This window comes from Lygodium microphyllum, chromosome 4 (genome assembly GCF_053477565.2).
Source record: "Lygodium microphyllum isolate KBCC chromosome 4, Lygodium_microphyllum_v1.1.10, whole genome shotgun sequence".
NCBI lineage: Eukaryota > Viridiplantae > Streptophyta > Polypodiopsida > Schizaeales > Lygodiaceae > Lygodium > Lygodium microphyllum.
Window position 1 is genome coordinate 10585631 of NC_141138.1, and position 20899 is coordinate 10606529.

The 20899-nt window shown below is 46.1% G+C and overlaps 1 protein-coding gene and 1 pseudogene across 4 annotated transcripts in view; both read right to left on the minus strand.

Annotated features, from left to right (window-relative positions):
• The window catches only part of LOC148036792 (Asparagine synthase family protein), a 115166-nt gene that overhangs the window by 56385 nt on the left and 37882 nt on the right, over positions 1-20899 (minus strand). For all 4 annotated transcript variants that reach the window (XR_015690508.1, XM_087675681.1, XM_087675683.1 and 1 more), the window contains exon 5: positions 12807-12939. Coding sequence is in view for 3 of the 4 variants with exons in the window: in XM_087675681.1 (XP_087531807.1) it covers positions 12807-12939 (133 nt within the window). In the remaining variant the exon portion in view is untranslated. The remainder of the gene's footprint in view (positions 1-12806; positions 12940-20899) is intronic.
• Positions 10712-10824, minus strand: LOC148036794 (U6 spliceosomal RNA; annotated as a pseudogene).

A 20899-nucleotide genomic window follows, 5' to 3' on the forward strand; every position in this document is an offset into this window, starting at 1 on the left:
TGGTTGATTCACACTGGGCTAGATTTAGCTCACTCAGTTAGTTTTCTTAGTCAGTATTACACTGCACGTAGGATGTTACATTGGATTTCATATCTTCGTATTTTGAGATATTTGAGGTGTACCTATTCTTATGGTCTAACTTATGGATTTGGTTTATGTTTACTGGGATACACTAACTCTGACTAGGCACAAGATTATGACACCCGATGTTTCCATGGTTGCTACCTCTTTACCTTAGGTATGACACCTATCTCTTGGACCAACCGTAAGCAAGAGATGGTGGTGGCTTCCATGGCCCATGCGGAGTATTGAGCTCTTTTTTATGGTACCATGGAGGCTATCTACTTGAGGAGCTTACTGGTAGCACTTCAATTCCTTGTGACTCTCCCACTGTTATATATTGTGACAACTAGAGTACCATTGCCCTTGCGAGCAATCCAACCATTACACTAGGGACACGACATGTGGGGATTCACTTCCACTTCACCGAGTAGGTTGAGCTAGGCACCATACATCTAGAGTTTGTGCCTTTATCTGGCAACTTTCTAAACATATTGGCCAAGGCTGACCAGTGTTGCAGCATATACTATCCAGGATTGGCTTGGGTACACCCTCCCCTACTTCTTCAGATTGATGGGGAGAGAGTGATTCCCTCAAACCTTTTCTTCCAATTTAAGAGGGGGCAGCTTTCTTCTCTTGGTGGTGTTTTTGAAACAATCATTATCAAAGAAAAAAAAAATCAATGTGGTTCCATCCACCTTTGCAGGACTTGGTAGGCCATTAGGCAGCTAGCGTGCATCCTTTGTCCGATACCTTGGCCTCTCTAGGGTGACCAATTGGACTCCCTTGGTAAGATAAACATCACCTCTATAGTCTTGGTAGGTCACTGAGCAACCACCATGTACCCTTTGTCCAATGCCCTAGTTGCTTTGGGACAGGACGCCATGGGATAAAAACACATAACAACAAAAGCACTTAAAACATTGGGTTGGCCTTCCTTTCTAGCTCAGTTTTTGGGCCTAAGAGAAGATGCTAAGCTAACATTAGCATTACATGCTGAATTAGCCATTAAGTAGTCCCAAAAATGCTTAATAAATGAAAACCATAAAATGGTGCAGGGTTCGAGGGAGTTTTAAAACGATACAAGGTCCCGAAAGTTTCTATAAATAGAAAGGCTACTCTCCATTTAGTCCAATCTTGTTTTCGCATGTTTCACGCCCTCTAGCTTCGCTACCCACATCCCGTTCGCAGAGGACATCTCAGCCGAAGCAGCCTGTGGCTGTCTACATCCATCAAGTGCCTGTTTATAGCTGCCATCACGCAGTCTATATTGATTTCTGCTATGTGTGGTGATCAGCCACATCATCTATAGCTGGCGACCTGCTGAATTCCTACCTTTGTGATCTACGGCTGCTATACGGACTGCCATGTCATCATATCTATGTTTTTACTGTTGTTAGCCTGACACATCATCATACCTGCGTTTATGCTTCCATCAGTCTGCCACGTCATTATCAGCTGGCTGCGTTTGCAGTTTTCTCTCTTCTTCACCTTTCTGACACCAGCACCACACACTGTGTTTGCTGATGTCTGACATTTGGAGGTTGCTTTGCTGCGTTTCAGGATCCGTCAGGAGTACGGCACACTCTCCCACTCAGCACCTCTGGCTCAATCCTCAAGACACAAATGCAAGGTACAGTTTTCATTCCTACACAGTTTGTTTGCTGCATGAGCATTGTATATTCAGCATTCAATCATTGATTCATATTTCCACTGTGTTCATTGTCTCTGAGTTACCCTAACCCTAACTGTGTTCTTTTGAGTTTATGCTTTGTCATAAGCTTCATTTATATTTCTACGTTAGGGTATTCCTTCACATCACATACAAAGGTGGCTATTTGACACATTGATCACACCAGCCATGAGGTATGGTGCACCTATTTGAACCCATGGCTTGGCTACATACCTATGGACACAAATTACGGGACCATAGATCATCATGTTCTCATGGATAATCCCAAGCAAACCATCACTACCATATGAGATTGTGAGAGCCAAGTTTGCTACATCCCCCATGATGATGGACGCCCTTTTTCAAACCATCAGCTTCATACACACAAAGTATGTGGCATGCATGTAGATAGACTATCTACAAGAGCCTTTGAGACCACTAGGCAACTAGCTCAAGTAGGACATGAGACTTCGTGGTATGCACAAGTCAAGCAATTTCTCATAGGATACAAGATTGACATGGACTACCTTCTCCCCTTTCAATATGACCCTAACTCCTCACATTGAGAGGAACTTGGTCATGCAGCAAGACCTTTATCGATTTTACATACAACATACATGGATTTCACTCCGACAAGCCCTTCCACCGAAGATGTAGTACTACAAAGACCACTTCATGAAGACTAAAGCGGACGGCTTCATCAAGAGACCTGGATACCTAAATATATACATGCAACATGAAATGCGGGTACCCATTGGCCAACTCAAGATATCCTCTCATCCGCTTGAGATTGAGATCAAGAGGACAGCCCATATTTCCAAAGCTGAGTAGAGCTGCAAATTATGCCAAGAGGATGTGGAGAGCAAGGAGCACAACATCTACAAATGTAGAGCCTATAGTACAACCCAAGCTAGATACCCCATGCTATTTGGAGGAGGCACCTCCCTCAAACTAATCATGGAGTCTCGAGACAAGTGTTGCTTGGGCTAGTTCCCAGTCGCGATTTAGAGGCTCCGCACATCATTACTACAAGCTGGCACTATATGTATATATATAGAGTGAGAGAGAGGGACGTTAACCACAACTCACCAATTTCTTCTAGATAGTGACCACACACACAGCACCTACACTCAAAGAGGTGACATTCGAGAGAGCTAAGGAGATCATAGCAACATGTCAACTATGGATACGGAGGTACCAGACACAGATACTATATAAGAGAGATGAGAGAGATCCGCCAACGGCATGAGCAACACTCAGTCTAGATACTACCCCAGTACTATTTCATCAATGTATGGCATACTCTACCCACTAATCCTGACTGGGTAGAACTAGATATATGGATATCACTTAGCCACACAACTAAACATGTACTACTTCATCCTCCTGTTGTATCCCCACATGGACATGATTTTGACTTGTACATCACTTTAGTTTCTTTTCACAATATATCACTGATCATCTTTTAGCACATCACACTTTGATGTCTAATGACGATCAACATTGTACATGGTTTTGTCTCATAGGCCTATTTTGACCTTAGAAGACCTCTCTCTCTCTCTCTCTCTCTCTCTTTTTTCGTAAAAGGTAATTGTATTAATTACGAAAAAAGGTACAAGATTACATGATTACAAGAGACACGAGGGCCCTAGGCCAACGTGTGGGAAATCCCCGTACTAATGCACTAAAAAGGTTACACTAATCATGGCAACGACCCAAAGGTAATTGCCATATGCCAGGGATGCAAATCCTCCCGAGGGAGCAAGTCAGAGTATCGAATGAGCTCTAGCTGCCAATGCAAGAGCCCTTTAAGCTTGGCAATATGTCTCGGTACATTAGAGGCCGAATCAAAGAGAAAAGCATTGCGCGTTGTCCAAATGTGCCAGCATCCCCAGTATCTGAAAAAGTGAAATAAGATCTGCATATGTAACTGTGGCGGTGTGGGGTACTTTGGGCGCACAAAAACCCAATCGAAAGGAGTTAGTGAGGACCCCACCACCGCGCGCCAGATTTGCGACAAGAGTAACCAGATATTCTTGGCGAGCGGGCAAGAAAGAAAACGATGTCGGGCCGATTCCGCAGTAGTGGTACAGAAGAAACAATTGCCATTCGAGATTCGACGCTTGGAAAGGGCCGAGGCAAGAGGAAGACCACCAATCATTACCCACCAAAGAAAGACTTTGCATTTGAAAGGTGCCTTATTCCACCAGCCCTCCATCAGCGTCGCCTGCCACCAGGACATCGATTTCCGCAGTCCCCAAACAGTATTAGCTTTCAGACCCAGCCAATGGTGACCTTGAATGAGAAGATGATACACCTGATTAGTGGAGGCCTTTTCCAGACTCAACCGGCCTGCAAGGTCCCAGTCCTGCCAAGGACGATCCACAGCCAGGGCAGGAAAGGGTTGCCTACCCTGAAGCTCCAACAAAAGCTTTTCCCATAAACCACGGTATCCGCGCGGGATCCTGAAGAGTCTCCTAGCAGTCCGAAACGATGCGAGGACATTGCGAGTGGCAAGGGTAGCATCCGCAATCGACGTCACACCTAAACGGGCCATGCGGTTAAATCTCGGTCTGAGCTGATGTTTGTCTTCCCATGAAAGTAATCTGGATACTGCCAACAATTCCAGCTGAAAGGAGTTAGTCTGCAAGCGGTCCCCTACTGGATGCCAACGGGCCTTTTGGAGCACCACTTTCCAAGAGCCGACCAAGTGCAGTAACAAAGAAGAAGAGGGACTGGAAAATCGAGAGTCAGCATTAAGGACATGCCACCAGGAGGCCCGAAGCCGTGTGTTACCATGGCGTAGCCCGCCATCCTCAAGAAAATAACGGGCTATGATGGTCCACGGGTGATGATCCACACACATAGCACGAAAAAGAGACCAACGAAGAGCCAACATATGAGTTTCTGCATCCAAAATAGCACCACCACCCATGCGTTTAGGGGTGCATGTATGTGACCATGAAATCCATGAAATGCCTGCCTGCAGGGAATCCTTCTTCCATAGCATGAAACGAATGGGATGAGTAAGAGCCTTCAAAGTAGTAGGCGTCCACGGCAGCAATGGCAGGAAATAAGTTAACATTGGTAGCATAATTGTCTGAGTCACTTTAAGGCGCACATGGAAAGGCCACGCTTGCGACTTCCAATACATAAACTTCGCCGCCAGTTTTTGTGAAATCCACTCCAGTAGGTCCTTTGGCCGTACATCCACTCCCAACGGGTATCCAAGATGCCTGACAATGGATCCACGAGAAACCACCTGGCCCTGCCAACCTAATGACTGTAAATCAGGCTCCGTGCAACTGAGAATGGCCAACTTAAAGGCATTGATGCGAAGACCAGAGGCCTGACCAAAGAGCGTCCAAACATCTAATGCCTTTCGAATGTTGTCCCTGTCTGCCCGCAAAATCATAAAGGTGTCATCAGCCAAAGATTGGCTAATGAAGTGCTGCCCCAAAGGAAGAGACAATCCTACCAGCTGAGCAGAAGCCGCCATTGAGGATAACATTGAAAGGACCGGGTGAGTCGCCAGGGCAAAGAAGAGAGGACTCAAAGGGCAACCCTGTCTGACCGAGCGTGCAAGGACAAATGGCTCTGTAACCCCACCATTGAGCATAACTCTTGAAGAAGCCGTAGCACTAATGGTGTAGATCAATCGGGACATCCGGGTACCAAAGCCCATAGCAGACATGAGATCTGCAATGAAAGACCAGTCCACATAGTCAAACGCCTTTTCCAAGTCCAATTGAATCAATACCACTTCCTGACTGGAGTGTCGCGCATAGTCAATAGCCATTTGCACATTCAAGATATTATGCAGAATGTTGCGGCCCTTGATGAAACCGTATTGGAGAGGATGCACAATAGCTGGAAGGTGCTTGTGAAGCCGATTCGCCAGCACTTTGGAGAAGATTTTATACATCGAGCCCATCAAAGAAATTGGTCTCCACTGTTGCAGCTTTGACGGCGAAGGGACCTTGGGAATCAGTTTGATAAGGCCTTGTTTCCATGAGGAAGGCATGACCCCTGTTTCCCAAACCTGCTGACACATGACCGCCAATGGCTTCACCAACTGCATGGCCGAGTTCTCAAAGAATTCATTAGTGAGACCATCCCAACCAGGACTTTTATCCTTCGGCAGGTGCAACAAAACATCCATAACCTCCTCCTCGCAAATATCCGCCTCCAAAGTGGCTTGCATATCAAGTGGAACCTGCTGGCGGACCAGATGATAGAAGACCGAGCGGGCATGCGTAACCTGGCTAGAAGGCGAGGGAGAAGAACCAAGAAGTTCCATAAAATAATTTCTGCACATAGTGACAATGGTCTGCGGATCAGTGACCATGCGACCTTCCGAATCCTGGAGTCGAGTCATATTTTCGCGAGCCGGAGAAGCATGCAAGGCGCGAAAGAACTTATGAGACTGGCAGGCACTATCTTGCAATGTGTCAGTCAAGTTATGCAGCTTGGCCTGCTAATAAGATTTCAACTGAAAAACTTGAATAAGATGGGCCAAACACCTTTCCAGTGACAGCAGAAAATCATCATCTGGGGAATCCATGAGCAAGGAACGGACCAAAGCCAGTAAGTCCTCTGCTGCATGTCGACGTCGCCGGCAAAGAGAGGCATGATGAATCCCATACTGGCGAGCAATCCGCTGCACATTAGAGAGCAGCCGGGCAAATGCAGTCAGGCCGTCAGAGGCGAAGTCCAATAAGAACCTCTCAATCAATTGCTGCATATAGCCCTGAAAAATGGGATGCTTTAAATAAGAGGAGTTGAAACGTAAAGGAAGCCTATCCAGCAACTGCATAAAAGGTGCAATAGATTGTGCCCGCATCTCAAGTTGGAGGGGGAAATGGTCCGACAACGCATATTGCTGCAAGACCTTCATTTCCAGCATCTCGGGCATCCCCTTGCATGATATACATTCGGTCCAACCGCGACCAAGTAGTTGCATATTGTGCGGAATGAAAAGTAAAGCCTCAAAAAGAAGGGTGAAGCCACGACCAAAGATCTTGCTTAAGCACGCGCAAAGCAAAAGAATTCCACACCCGGCTTTCCAGTGTATCCATTACCGAATGTCCTGAAGTGGACTGAGAAGAGTCAACACACATATTGAAATCTCCCATCAAAAACCCCCTTCGGCCAAGTGACATGGAGCCCTGCAAAGTCGACCAGAGGTCCCGTCGGGATGCGGGATCATTCGGAGCATAGAGGCCCAGCAACCATAAAATCTCTCCTTCAAATAAGACTTCGATGACCAGAAAGCGGCCCTGCACATCATTTTTGACAAGAACAGGCTGGTATTTCTCATGGACAATCATCAGCACGCCCGAATAGTGCGTAGCATGTGTCCCTGCATAAAACAGACGGAAGCCATGACAATCCACAATTTTCCCTGCTTCAGCGTGACTTTTGTGCTCAACTACACACAATACATCCCACTGGTTCTCATGCAAGACAGTCCACATGGCATGTTGCTTATGGCGAGAGCAAATGCCTCGCATATTCCACGTGGCTATCTTCATATATCTTCAAACAAGGGAGTCAGGAACGAGGCACCTGTTGCCTCGCTTTCACCTTTTCCGCGAGAGCATCTAGGACGCCCTCATCCAGAAAATCAGCCAATACTGCAAACGAATTCTGGCGACCCGCTTTAGAGGTAGAAGGAACATCCACTGCCTTGGGAGTGGGGCGGGGATAACGCCGATCCCAGGGTGTAATGACATTACCTTTTGTATCAAACGCCAGCTTAACAGGTGGGCCCTTGGGGCCATCTATATAGGCTTTCCTTGTAGACTGATTACGGGGGCCAGACGGAGCCATAGTACGCGCAGCCGGCTGTGAAGTGAACATTTCTTTCCGGCGCATATACGTGCGCACGGAATCCTGTGAAGTATTAGGCCCAGGATCCGCCAGGCCTGCATCCAACTTTTTACCTTTTTTTTGACGTGCCTCAATCCAATCAGTGCTACGAGAATCCAAACCCAGGACCTGCTGTTTGCCTTTATCCACGACATTTGGTGGCTGAAGGGCCTCCTGTGTCGGGGCATCAAGCACCATGTCATCCTTAGGAAGTACAACCGGCGCATCCTCAGAAGACGGTTGCCTTTCAGGGCATTCGGCCATGAAATGCCCCAATTTACCACATGAAAAGCAGTGGCCTGCAAAGTTGCCCCATTTTAAGCGAAAATGCAAAGGATGCATGCCAGAACAATTGAGGCGAAGCCACGCAGGCCTTTTCCTGGCTGTGTCCCATAACATGCATAAACGATTTCGATTCATAGCCCTGAGGCTTGGGGGCACCAACACTGTTCCCACAACGGCCATTGCATCCTTCAACAATGGCCAATAAACCGCCGGACAATTTTCCACTTCCACCCATACCGGGCATTCTCGTTGAAGCAGACGCTGGAAGTCGCCCATAGGGCGCCAGGGTACAACATGGACCAAGCGGCGATCAAAGAATAATGGCAGCTTGGACAGGAGCTCAGCTCGATGTGTTTCCGATTTCAACAGCACCTCATAAAAGCCGCGAGGTCCAAGGAAGATCTCCTCGACACACTCCCCTTGCAATAAATGGTGCATCCACTGGCGAATATGTGAAAGCACTGGGATCCTGCCAGTGAAGAAAAGTATAACTGCACGGTCATAAAACACCGAGAAGGACCGCAAGACTGATTTCGGGTCCACCGTGGCTTCCAGCACATCATCAGTTCCCGCGTCAGAAAAAGTTTCAGTGTTGTGCTGGACATAATCGCCAAGCAGAGTATTGGCAAAGTCCAGCAAATGCTCCCAGTCAATCTCCTGCAAATCCACCGGATCAGAGGCAACCTATGCATAGGAACGTTCCTGAGGACCCATTGGCTCGTCAGAAGTATGCTTGGAGCGTTTGCCCGCACGCGGCAGTTCAGAACCTGAAGGCATCTCCTCCGTGCAGGGCACCATATCCTCCGGCTCCTCTGTATCGGAATCAGGGCCAAGGGCTGCCACCGTCCGGTCTAGAAAATCCATATCCAGGCCAGCCATACTACTTCCTTAGCGCTGCCCGTGGACGAAAAGCAGGGGACCACAGGCGAACAGGCGTGCACTCGTTCAGGCGTCGCTCTCTCTCTCTCTCTCTCCCTCTGTGTACAGATCAGGGGGTGCACCACCCGGCTGCAGCAACAGGACTACAACGGAGAACCGGGCAGACACGCGCAGATAACCCGGGGTGTCGGGTAACAGGAGAAACACGGGGGAGGCGTAAATGTGGCTGCGGCAGCCCCCCACGCTGACACAGAGAAGTCGGCAAAATCAGGGAACCACCTGGCTGCAGCAACAGGACTGCAACGGGGCTCCTGTGGAGAACAGAACAGACGCGCAGATGAACCCCTGACGAACAGGACGTGTGAAGGCAGGCGAGTAGCGGAGGGCGCAGATCCCGGTGACTGGTGGCCACTGCAGACGACTCAACGGCAGCAAAAGACAGGGACGAGGCAGACCTGTTTGTGCAGACGAACGGCGTGCCGTCTTCAGGCATCGACGTGGCGGATCAAGCGGATCAGGCGACGGCAGGGCGGAACGAAGCGGCTTGCTCTGCAACCACAGGCGGAAGACAGCAGTCGTCAGGCGAGCAGGTAGGCACACGCGGAAGACGGCACTCGTCAGGCGAGCAGGCAGGCACAGGCGGAAGGTGGCAATCGTCAGGCGGCAGTCGTCAGGCGCGCAGGTCTAGGCGACGGCAGGGCGGGACGAACCGGCGGCACCATCGCGACCCTCTCACTGATCATCTCTCTCTCTCTCTCTCTCTCTCTCTCTCTCTCTCTCTCTCTCTCTCTCTCTCTCTCTCTCTCTCTCTCTCTCTCTCTCTCTCTCTCTCTCTCTCTCTCTCTCTCTCTCTCTCTCTCTCTCTCTCTCTCTCTCTCTCTCTCTCTCTCTCTCTCTCTCTCTCAGCTTAGCCAAGAGGAGCTAAACCGCATCAATAGGATGGACATTATTCAGATACACACAACCAAGACATGGGTGACACCTACTGGGGACAAAGATGGCTTTCTACCAAAAGCATCTTCTACACGCATCCTCTGATAGCTTTGTTGTCCGCCCAAGATACATGGATGCACACCTGTCTCACAGTGTACAATGTGCCACTAGGAAGCTCTGTACATCCTCACACCAACTATGGATTGAGACAAGTAGATACGGCACAAACTCCCTCCCCCAAAGGATAAGATTTGCCAACTTTGTCAACTCGACAGAGGAGCACTACTTGTACAGATGCCCGGTGTACTACGAGATCTGAGGGCGCCTCCATTGCTTGATCAAAGAGGGATTTGGGCCACTATCCAAGGTTATGGATTTTTCGGATCAGAGATGTCTCGCCACTTGAGCTCTTCTTGTTGGAGTTACGCCACCACAAAGAGCATCTCTTACAGACCCAGCAACATAGACATGGATCCGCACACCAGCGTTTACTCACAGAGTTCTATAGAGCATTGATTACTCCCACCACCACGAAGCCCTCCCTGGTCTCAATCGACAACCCCGCCACAAGGGACCACCTTAGACATATCCATGGAGAGATGCAAAGCCTACCACCCTCGTCCAACCGGTCCACACCCTCACAGGAGGCATCATCCACAAATACAGAGGATACTACACTGTCGCCCTACCTCATCGCTTCAATATCTCTATGTTAGATAGACCCATGAGTGATATCCTAAGATGAGAGTGCTTCCTAAGTAGTTCCACATTATATTGGGTTTAGACATTATTTTGTACTCATTAGCTATGCATTGTTCACTGTATATTTCCATTTAGATAGTTATAGCATTAGATGTCAGCTATTTTGGGATATAGAAAATTCCTTGAATTTTCAGATGTAACATTTTTGTCTCATAGGCCAATTTGGCATTTTGTAGACATTAATATCTCTCTCTCTCTCTCTCTCTCTCTCTCTCTCTCTCTCTCTCTCTCTCTCTCTCTCACACACACACACATTTGGACCATTTCTCGATTTATGTGTCATCATTGTGCTACAGCCATGCTAATCTTCTCCATATCATTCCAATTTTATCATGTGTGTGTGTGTGTGCGTGCGTGTGCACGTGCGCGCGCATGCGCTCCTGCCCCTACTTTTAGCTTCTCTGCACTCTTGCCCCAGCCCTACTTGTCACCCTCCCGCCCTCTGCTCCCAACCTCACCTTGCCCTAATCCTACACCCTACTTGTCACCCTCTCAACACGCCCCAGCCCTCTTGCCTTCTACTCCCTCCCCACTCAGGCCTGCCCTGCCCCTAACCCTGACTCAGCCCTCACGCCCTCTACCCTCTGCCCCCAACCCCACCCCACCTCTCTAACCCCCCACCCTGATCTTGTAACCCTACTGTAGCCTTTTTGGCCATCCTATAGGGTTTGTCTAAGCAGACCACAAGGGGGGAAGGGAAACCCCTTGGGGATCTACTCACCCTAACAACTTCCCCATTGGGTCTCAGCACTGATACAGATGGAGAAAATGAAGGCATTTGCTGCAACAGTCAGTCTCCAGATACCTTCGGTCCCCCCACCAGCAACAAAGCCTTCTCTATGGAAGTCTTACCTCTTGCAATAGTTTCAAAAAGTTCAAGGGGTGTTGGCAGCAATGAAACAAGAAATGATCAAGAAGGCGGAACACATCAAAGAACTCCAAGAACAGCTGCAAGACATGAAGAACCAACAACAAAAAGCAAAGGAAGAGCCCATAACAGAGTCATGACAAGCAAAATTGGCCAACCACATAAAAAAGTGAATTCATATGATTCAACACATTTCTATGAAGAGGTTATGTCAGTATTTAAGGACAATGAGAGGATTGAAGGTAACAAGAGAGAGAGAAGGATTGGTGGTCTTCCCCCTGGATGGGATAGGGAGAATCTTGCTCCAAATCTTGAACAAGATTTCATTCTAGAAACAAACATTTTAGTAGCACAGTCAAGCAAGGTTGTCCCTTTCGTAGATTTGGGAGAGCCCCTTAGCATTATCCCAAAAGGCACAAAAGCAAAAGTTAATTACATGGATATGATGGAGAAGGTAGCTGGGATGAAGCAAACTAAGTCCTACAAGGGACAAAAGTATGGATAATGGACAAGTTGAACCCAGTTCAGCTTAAAAATCGACCAATAAGTGGGCAGTCTATCAAGGAGGACAAACAGTCATCATCAGGGAGTTCCACACCCCACTTTCCCAGAAATAAATATAAAATCTATTCTTGTATGGCATAATTAAAGCTCTTATGAGTCATAAGAGCTCAGAGTTTATGCCGTCTTCCCCCCCCCCCCCCCCCCCCCCTTTCATTTTATGTGCCTTCTGGCACTAATACCCAAAATGGAATATAATGAATTAACACATCTTTCTTTCCTTCTTCTTCTCTCTCCCCCTCCCACATATGTGTGCATGCCAATCACACTTCACTACCAAACCTGTCATGCCATGTCAGACCCATCAACAACAATCATGCTGTCACCAATCTGTCATTTGAAAAGCATGACCTGTCAGACCATTAAACTGGCCTGTCGAGTGACTTCCCAGAAATGACATTGCAAATTTTTGAGCCCACCATCCTGCTGCCTTTAATCTGGTTGCATGTCTTACTACACTACCCTTGGCCACCCCTCTCACCTCTGTGCCACTAGGTAAACCAACTTCTAGTCGACCAGACTGACCCTTATTTTTGTCTAAGACTTGTCACTGTCATTTTTTATGCTCTACAAAAAATTTCAAGAGCTTGCAACACTACACCAAAACGATTACAGAAGATGGCCATAGAACCCTGCAGTCTTCTTGTCAACATAGACTATGCAGAGGAGAAGTTTCTTATTCTTCTGAAAAAGTGTCCTTTTATATACATAGTCATCATCTATTATGAACAACATGATTCCCAGGTTGCTCTTGTACAAGAACAGAAAATATCCAGACACTCATCATGCATTCTATAAATCTAAGCCCACATAGATTACACGTCTTCAATTTATAAAGAAGGAATGGGAACCATGCAATAACAACATCTATTAGATGAGTTTATCAGCTTAAGTTAAATAGTCATATGAACTTACAATGACTTGGCAGACATTGATCTGCAAGGGCAGCCAAAATCATGGAATCAAGACCCCCAGAAAAGAGGACTGCCACATGTGCTGCTGCGTCTGTCTCCTCACTTCTTCGTTTAACAGAAGCATCTGGTTTCACCTGCTCAATCATCAAACAGCCTAATATGTGAGGCACTATTGATTTGATCCCAGCTTTTACATATTCAAAACCCAAGTTCTTGTAGGACTAGCAATCATCTAAATCAGAGAACTATTGTCAACAGCTTCTTGGGGGTTTGCTATACTGCTATGGTTCAAACTGAACCACATATCAAATTAGTTATGTATGGGAAATGCTGAAGCGTCCCCACTGCCAGAAAAATCTGGGAAAGAGGGCAAGAAGACATTCAGTGGGGTCATCCAACTGCCTATGTCCCAGATTGCCAACCCTCTACTGTGAATTAAGAGAACACATGACCCACTTTAGTAGGCTCCGTAAATTCGTGATATATAAAGCTTTTCAAAAGCTCAACAATGCTAGCCATAGCTGCAACCTCATATTCTGCAATTTTTCCTTTATAGGTCCACTGTTTTTGGGAACTCTGTATTCTGGCTAAACAACAAAAGAAAACATCATTGCATGAAATGTAAGAGATCCAACATTTCTCTTGCATTGATGCAATGCCATAGTGGAATAACATGATATTTTGAACCACTTAAGCAATCATTATCTAGAGTACCATCATGCTATAGATATGCTCAGGTTGGACTCATATGAGCCTTCTCAAATGGCCCAAAAGATTTACCTCTCTGAAACTGAAACCTTGTAACCATTCCATGTAAATGATGTGCACAATCAATTATTTTGTTCTTGCAGACATACAAGGGTCTTTCAATTAGAGTCACAAGTGGCCTGTTTGGATTCAATTCAACCATAATCCAAACCAAATCATCCCATGAAGTTAGTTTCTACAATGGACTGATTCAACATCTCAAGCTTAGTTGTATCTGAGCCTGGGTGCTCAAACGAGTTGTGTATGAGGTTTAGCTCAATTAAACCTGAGCCTGAGTTCCATAATGCCAGAGCATGACTTGTGGCTCAGTTTCATCTGAGGACAAGCATCACGCCTGAGCCAGAGCCTTCATTCCAATCCAATTCCAGCTCTGTTTCTTTTTATATGCCAGTTTGGCATCCATTCCATCCCATACTGAAGACTACTCTCAACATCTTGGATTAATTTTTCACTGTGTGAAAGGGGCTTGTGACATCTCCATGTTAGGTTAGGATTAAGCAGCATGCACACTCATACACACTGATATTGACCAAAAGGCATTTGAGCCATACGCATTAGCATGTAGCTATAAAGCTATTCAGATTCAGAGCCAGATGTGGCCACTGTAGACCGCTTCTTGCTCATCAGCCAAGAGATACATGAATCACTAAGCATGAAACAATTACTACTAGTGGATACTCGTGTGTCAAAACATCCAGCCTAGTTAGTCTGAGAATGCATGCAAGCAAAGAGAAGTGCCTCTAGGATAGAAGAGGTCCCTGTTGAGCTAAAAATGCATTAGCTTTGCTTAAACAGCCCCAAAACATGCTTAATTAATGAAGAAACCTTGTTTATTTAAAAGAAACGCGATCCTAGAGAGTAGATGTGTCCCATAAGCACAAACCCACTTGGAAGGGCCCAAACTTTCTATAAATACGTATGCTGCCCTCCATTCAGACCTCAATCTCGTTTTTGCAGATTTCAAATATTTCAGCTTGCTGCCCACACCCCATTCGCGGAGGACATCTCAACCGACACTGTCCATTGCTGTCTCCATCAGTTGGTGCCCGATTTCCAGCCCTCTTCACGCAGTTTGGAGTTGATTCCAGCCATGCGACTATTGTTCCTGTGCAAACCTATTGCCATATAGCCTGCCACATCATCACAATCCTGCAGTCTGCATTTTTAGTATTTCTCTCTCCTATAGGCTGTCCTGCCTGCGTTTTTAGTCCTACCACCCCCTCTACAACGAGGACTGCAGCCAACCAACCAATGGCCCCACCCCGAGGAGTCACCTTAGATAGAGCTCTAGAGAGAGGCAGAGCTCGCCGCGCACAGCTAGCAGGCCCACGCCCCCACAAGAGAGAACACCTACAGATACAGCGGATACTACAGCGCCACCGGGGAACCATACCCCGCCGCTTCAGCCTCTCCATGCTAGACAAGCCCATGCGGGACACCTTAAGATGACCACGTTCCATGAGCAGCTCCACACTACACTTGAAGTGTATCTAGATTGTATCGAGTCTATATACCATTTTGTATCTACTCATCTAGTTCACCATAACACCAGATAGTAGCTTTACTAGGACTTGGAAAACTTTCCAGATATTTTGTATGTAACCTTTTGGTCTCATAGGCCAAATTGGCCTTTTGTAGACGTTAATATAACTTTCTTCTTTCTTTCTTTCTTTCTCTTACAGGCTGCGTTTTTAGTCTTTCTCTCTCCTGCACGTTGTCCTGCCCACATTTTTAGTCTTTCTCTCATCTACTGCCTGCGTTTTTAGTCTCTCTCTCTCCTCACTGTTGTCTGCATCAGATCCAGCTTCTCACTGTTGCATTTGCTCGTGTTCGACATCCGAAGGCTGTCTTGCTGCGATTTTGGATACGTTCAGAGCACGACACACTCTCTAGCTCATTACCCCTGTCCTGATCCTTGAGATATAGGAGTTCGAGGTACAGTATTCATTCACTGCATAGTGTGTTTGCTGCATGAGTATCATATATGGAGTAGTCATATCACTTCATTCATTCACTGTGTTCATTGTTTCTAAGTTACCCTAACCCTAACAGTGTTCTTTTATCAGTCTGTGCTTTGTCGTATGGTTTCTGTTTATGTTTCTGTGTTAGAGTATTTCTTTACATGGTATCAGAGCTTGGTACTCTCTGAGAAACCTAGGTCTTTGATCTGAAAGCTCTACACAATAAGCAAGAACAACAGTAGGTTCAAATGACTTCGAACATAATAACACTGATTCAGTCTTCAAAACCAACTATGCCGAGAACCGTGCGAGAGTGGGCCGATCAACTTGCTCCACAAAGTTCCGAAAAGGTGGAAGACACTTCTGATTACATGGAAGAAAAACTAGGCGAGTTGACCTTCGAAGAATACAAACTGATCATAGCTTATAGACAAAAGAAGATTAAGGAGCTCGATCGAAGGATTGCCCTTCAAGAAAAGCTTCTAAATGAAGGTATGAATGAATTTCTCTCTTTAGATATTGCGCGTAAATCTGATGATGTTGCAAGGCCATCGAGACCTCCATTAGGGACGGGCCCCCCTCTTGGAGAACAAGACCCGGAGTATGTTCCTTTCTTTCATCCTCTTCCGTCCACTCCGGTGCAAAGTACTTTAGATTCGTCTTTTGTTCCTTCTTCTTTTACCTCTTCTACTTTGCAATATTCTAGTAGAGATCATGTGGAAGAAAGAGTCCAGTCTGTTGACTACCGAAAAAGTCCTCTTGAGGACCAATTCTTGTATGTTAACACACGTCGTGGGGATTATAAGAAAAAGCGAGGTACGTCTTCTTCTAATCTTCCTTTTTTTCAGTCTACTTCACAAAATCAGAATGAATTTGGTGTTCATTTTTCTTCATTGCATGGTATATCATCATCTTTACATTTTCATTTCCAATCATTAAATGATAAAAATAAACAAAATGCATCTGCACCTCACACACCACATTTTCAAAACCCATCCATCCCACCACATTTTTCCGCTGGTTCTCCACTTTCATTCACACCATTTACATTTCCATTTCAAACACCTCATGTCGCACTGCACATCACACCGGGGGGTTATGAAAACATAGGCACATCCTTTAGGACCTCATCCTTCCCTCAACCGAGTGGTGTTCCACCTACTTCACACACATTTTTGGGATCATTGCAACCTGGATATCCCCCCCAGTCTCTCCTGAGTGTGGATCAGTTGACTCCACAATTTGCCTCCATGGGTTTACCTAGTGGACCTTCTGGTCATATTGTTGTGCCCCAACCTCACTTTGGACAAGGCTTCCATGTCCCAGTGTCTCCACATACATCAGCACCTTATGGAAACATTCATGTTCCAGTGCCTCTGCCTCAATCGACACTCATTGGACACTCACACCTACTTCTGCCTATCCACCTCTACCCCCTCCTTCTACCTATCAAACATATCCACCTCCACCATCTTACCCCCCCACCATCTTATCCCCCACATCCATCTTACCCCACCTACCCAACACCTTATGATTCTAGCTCATCTTCTGCCAAGCATGCATTTAATGACAAGATTGGTCTTAGCGGGTCAAACTTTACCACTTGGTCGAACTTGATGAGACATGCCCTTAACTCCCAGAACCTATGGGATCTTATGTAGGGGTTGGAACCCCAACCCGATTCCGCACTTGTCCCATACAAGGTTATCCGCTCATGGAAGACTAGGAATGCCTCCGCTATTGTCGAGTTGATGCAGGGCTTATTGCCTGAGTTTCATTCTCAGCTTCAGCATTTTGACTTAGGGTCTGAGCGATGGGCACACCTGACTAATCGCTATGCGGCTCGGGATAGGACCCGGGGATAGGACCCGTCGTATCAATTTTGACCATGAGCTTGAGCTTTTCAAAATCACTGACCGATATGACTTGAAAGTCAAGTTGATTGAGTATCGGCGTCTTCTCGCTGAATTCTCCACTATGGGGACTCCCAAGTCCTTTGACGATCAAGTCACATTCTTCCTAAATAAACTCCCCAGGAAATATTTCAATTTTGTGGAAGGTTTAGTTTCAAGGCCTACCATGTCTACGTTCTATGAATTTGAGTGTCAGCTATTGCGTTACACACGGTTGTTCGATTAATTTCATACAAATTCCTCTTCAGAGGGGGCTCTTGTTGCTCATTCTCAAAAAGGGCAACAAGGGAAGTGAAAACAAAACCAAACCTTCACTCAAAATCAAAATCAAAATCAAAATCAAAATCAAAATCAAAATCAAAAGCAAAATCAATCCAGGGAATCACAAGGAACATCCAAATCTCTCAAACTTGGGTGGCAGAATGTACCTAAAAAGAATAGGTATTGTCAACATTGTAAGAAGGTTGGCCATTTTGACGACGAGTATTGATCAAATGCAAGAGGCACAACACCAAAATCTAAGTCACAGACCCCCGCCCCTCAATCGAGCAACCCCCAGTAAGGGAGGCGGTGATGGCAAGGGGCAGTTTAAAAGGTTAGACTCATACTGCCACTGCTCAGCCATCTCATTCGACAACGTTCTCAACTCCAGAGGGCTTGTCTGACTGGTCTAAAGAGGCCCACATCATCTCCATAGAGACATCCGATGCGAGTCTTGTCCACATCTATGAGTTGCCTCCTGATGAGGTTACCGCAAAGGCCCACTCGTCACAAACAAGCACTTCAGCTCCTGTTTGGATTGTGGACAATGGAGCTACACATCATATGACTCCTATAGCGGACATTTTATGTTACCGAGCCCTTGCAGCTGGACGGGTTCGCGTAGGAAACAACTCCTTGGTCAAGATTCAGGCTCAAGGTTACATCAGTTTTACCACTAACAACGGTCCGGATCTGGCTTCCCTGGACAATGTATATCATATCCCTCAGCATGGGGTAAACTTGCTATCTGTTCAACAGCTTTGCCAGTAGGGGCAAGAAATCTTCTTTACAACGATCACAGTCGAGGTCCTTGACTTTCAAACTAGTTTAGTGATTGCTCGCGGTGAGACACAGCCTAATGGCCTATACCACATGACACATTTTCTGACTGAGCCGACAACTAAGGGCTCCGTGTTCCATAGCTTCCAAGCCTTAGCCACATCTCGGGAGCCTACGAACAATGAGCGCCTTTGGCATTTTCACTTAGGGCATCTTGGTTATGACTCTCTGTATGATTTGTCACGCCATGAATTGGTTAAGGGCCTTCCACACCTGAAGCTAGCTCAAGATATTTGTAAAGCATGTCAGCTCTGGAAGCAGCACCGTACCCCATTCCCTCAGCAAACCTCACATCATGCTGAGGCACCTCTTAGATTGATTCATGTGATCTTTGTTTGACACTTCGTGAGAGTATATGCAAGTCACATGCGTCAACTTTAATGAACAGATGCAATGCAAAAATACATTACTTTATCTAAATCCTATGGTGTTGAGGCCTAAAATAAGCAGGAATAATGCCGACAAATAAGCAATAATAAGGCCAAGTTTTTACAATGTGTATTTGCAAATAAGGCCGGCTTTAAATGAAATACCCAATGATGGGCACTTTTTACTATTTTGTTTTTTATTTATTTAGCAGAGATCTCCTTCAAGCAAAAACTGCAAATTTCACCTATTGATGAAAATACCCTGGTAAGCACAAATTTGTTGTGTATAAACAGCAATGCCGAAATCTTTTTGCTGAAATATGTCAGCAAAGAATACTTTTTGCTGAGAATCCTCAACACCCAAATTCATTTGAAGTATGAAATCCTTATTTGAAGCATGAAATCAGCAATTTCACAATACATTGCCAGAGAATGGACCTATAAGACATATGACAACTCTTGATTGTTAGCATTTAGCAAAACCGAAAGTTCTTCCATGGTATCCGAGCATGGAAGCCCATCATAGAGACCATCTATCCGGTCCTCTTCATGCAAAACACTTGCAATCATCAATTCTTTTTCTTTTCTTTTTACATACTTCCTGACATCCACTGCCACCTTGAAAGGCACACAGTACTTTTTAATAGTGGATGATAATTCCAAGTACATGTGGGTGTATTTTCTCAACCATAAGTCAGATACTTTCACATATTTTTCTGCTTGGGTGCTACTGGTTCATAACCAAACTGATTGTTGTGTCAGTTGCATGAGGAGTGATAGAGGTGGTGAGTTCATCTCCCACGAGTTTTCCGAGTTTCTACAGAAGCATGGCATCTCTCGCCAGCTCACCTCTACCAACTCTCCTTCTCAAAATGGAGTCGTAGAGCATAGGAACAGAGCAATCATGGAAATAGCATACTCTATGCTATTCGCAATAGAGCTCCCTGAGTGCCTTTGGGTTGAGGCTGTTAACACTTCGATGCACATCCTCAACTGGTGCCCGACTATAGCTCTTCGTCAGAAGACCCCGTATGAGGGATTTTTTGGCTCTCGGCCTGTTATTTCACACTTGAGAATCTTCAAGTGTCGTGCGTACACACACACGCTTGATGACAATATAGGAAAGCTCACTCCTCGAGCTGATCTTATTTTTGTGGGATATTCCTCTAAGGCGAAAGCCTATCATTTGTTTAATCCTCAGATAAACAAGGTGATCGTTAGGCGGGATGTCGTCTTTGACGAGAGGGATATCGTGCAATCCTCTGCACCGGATTCCGATCCGATTTCTTCTTCCACATCATCAGAGATCGTGCCTACTGAGCGTGGTCTACTTCCCGCTCCTGACATTTCAGTAGATTCTTATGCTCCCAGGCCCCCTCCTCGAGACTCGTTACCTCGTTGGTACCAGCAGACCATACAGGATTCAAGGATCCTACCACTGGATTCCACTCCGAAGGGACCTAGAAGATCTGCCCGGCTTGCTCCTCAAGCATCATTTGCGTCGTTGTTTACAACTAATTATATAGCACATTCTGAGCCAGATACATGGCAGGAGGCTCTTCAGCACCCTCAATGGCGAGAGGCCATGGAGCAGCTAGAGAGTATTGACCGACATGAGACTTGGACATTGGTGAATCGTCCAAGCCACAAGAAAGTCATCGGAACAAAGTGGATTTTTAGGACCAAGCTAAAAGCTGATGGGACTTTAGACAATTATAAGGCTCGCCTTGTCGTGCAAGGGTTTCAACGCAAGCACGGCATTGATTATGAAGAGACCTTCGCCCCTACTGCGCGGTTGACTCCCTTTTGGTTGCTACTCGTGCTAACCACTCACCACGGTTGGCCGATACATCAGATGGATGTCAAGAATGCCTTCCTGAACGGTTTCTTGGAGGAGAAAGACTATGTGAAGCAGCCATCGGGCTTTCCTTCAGGGAACCCTAGGGATAAGGTATTCCGCTTGCATAAAGCTCTTTATGGGCT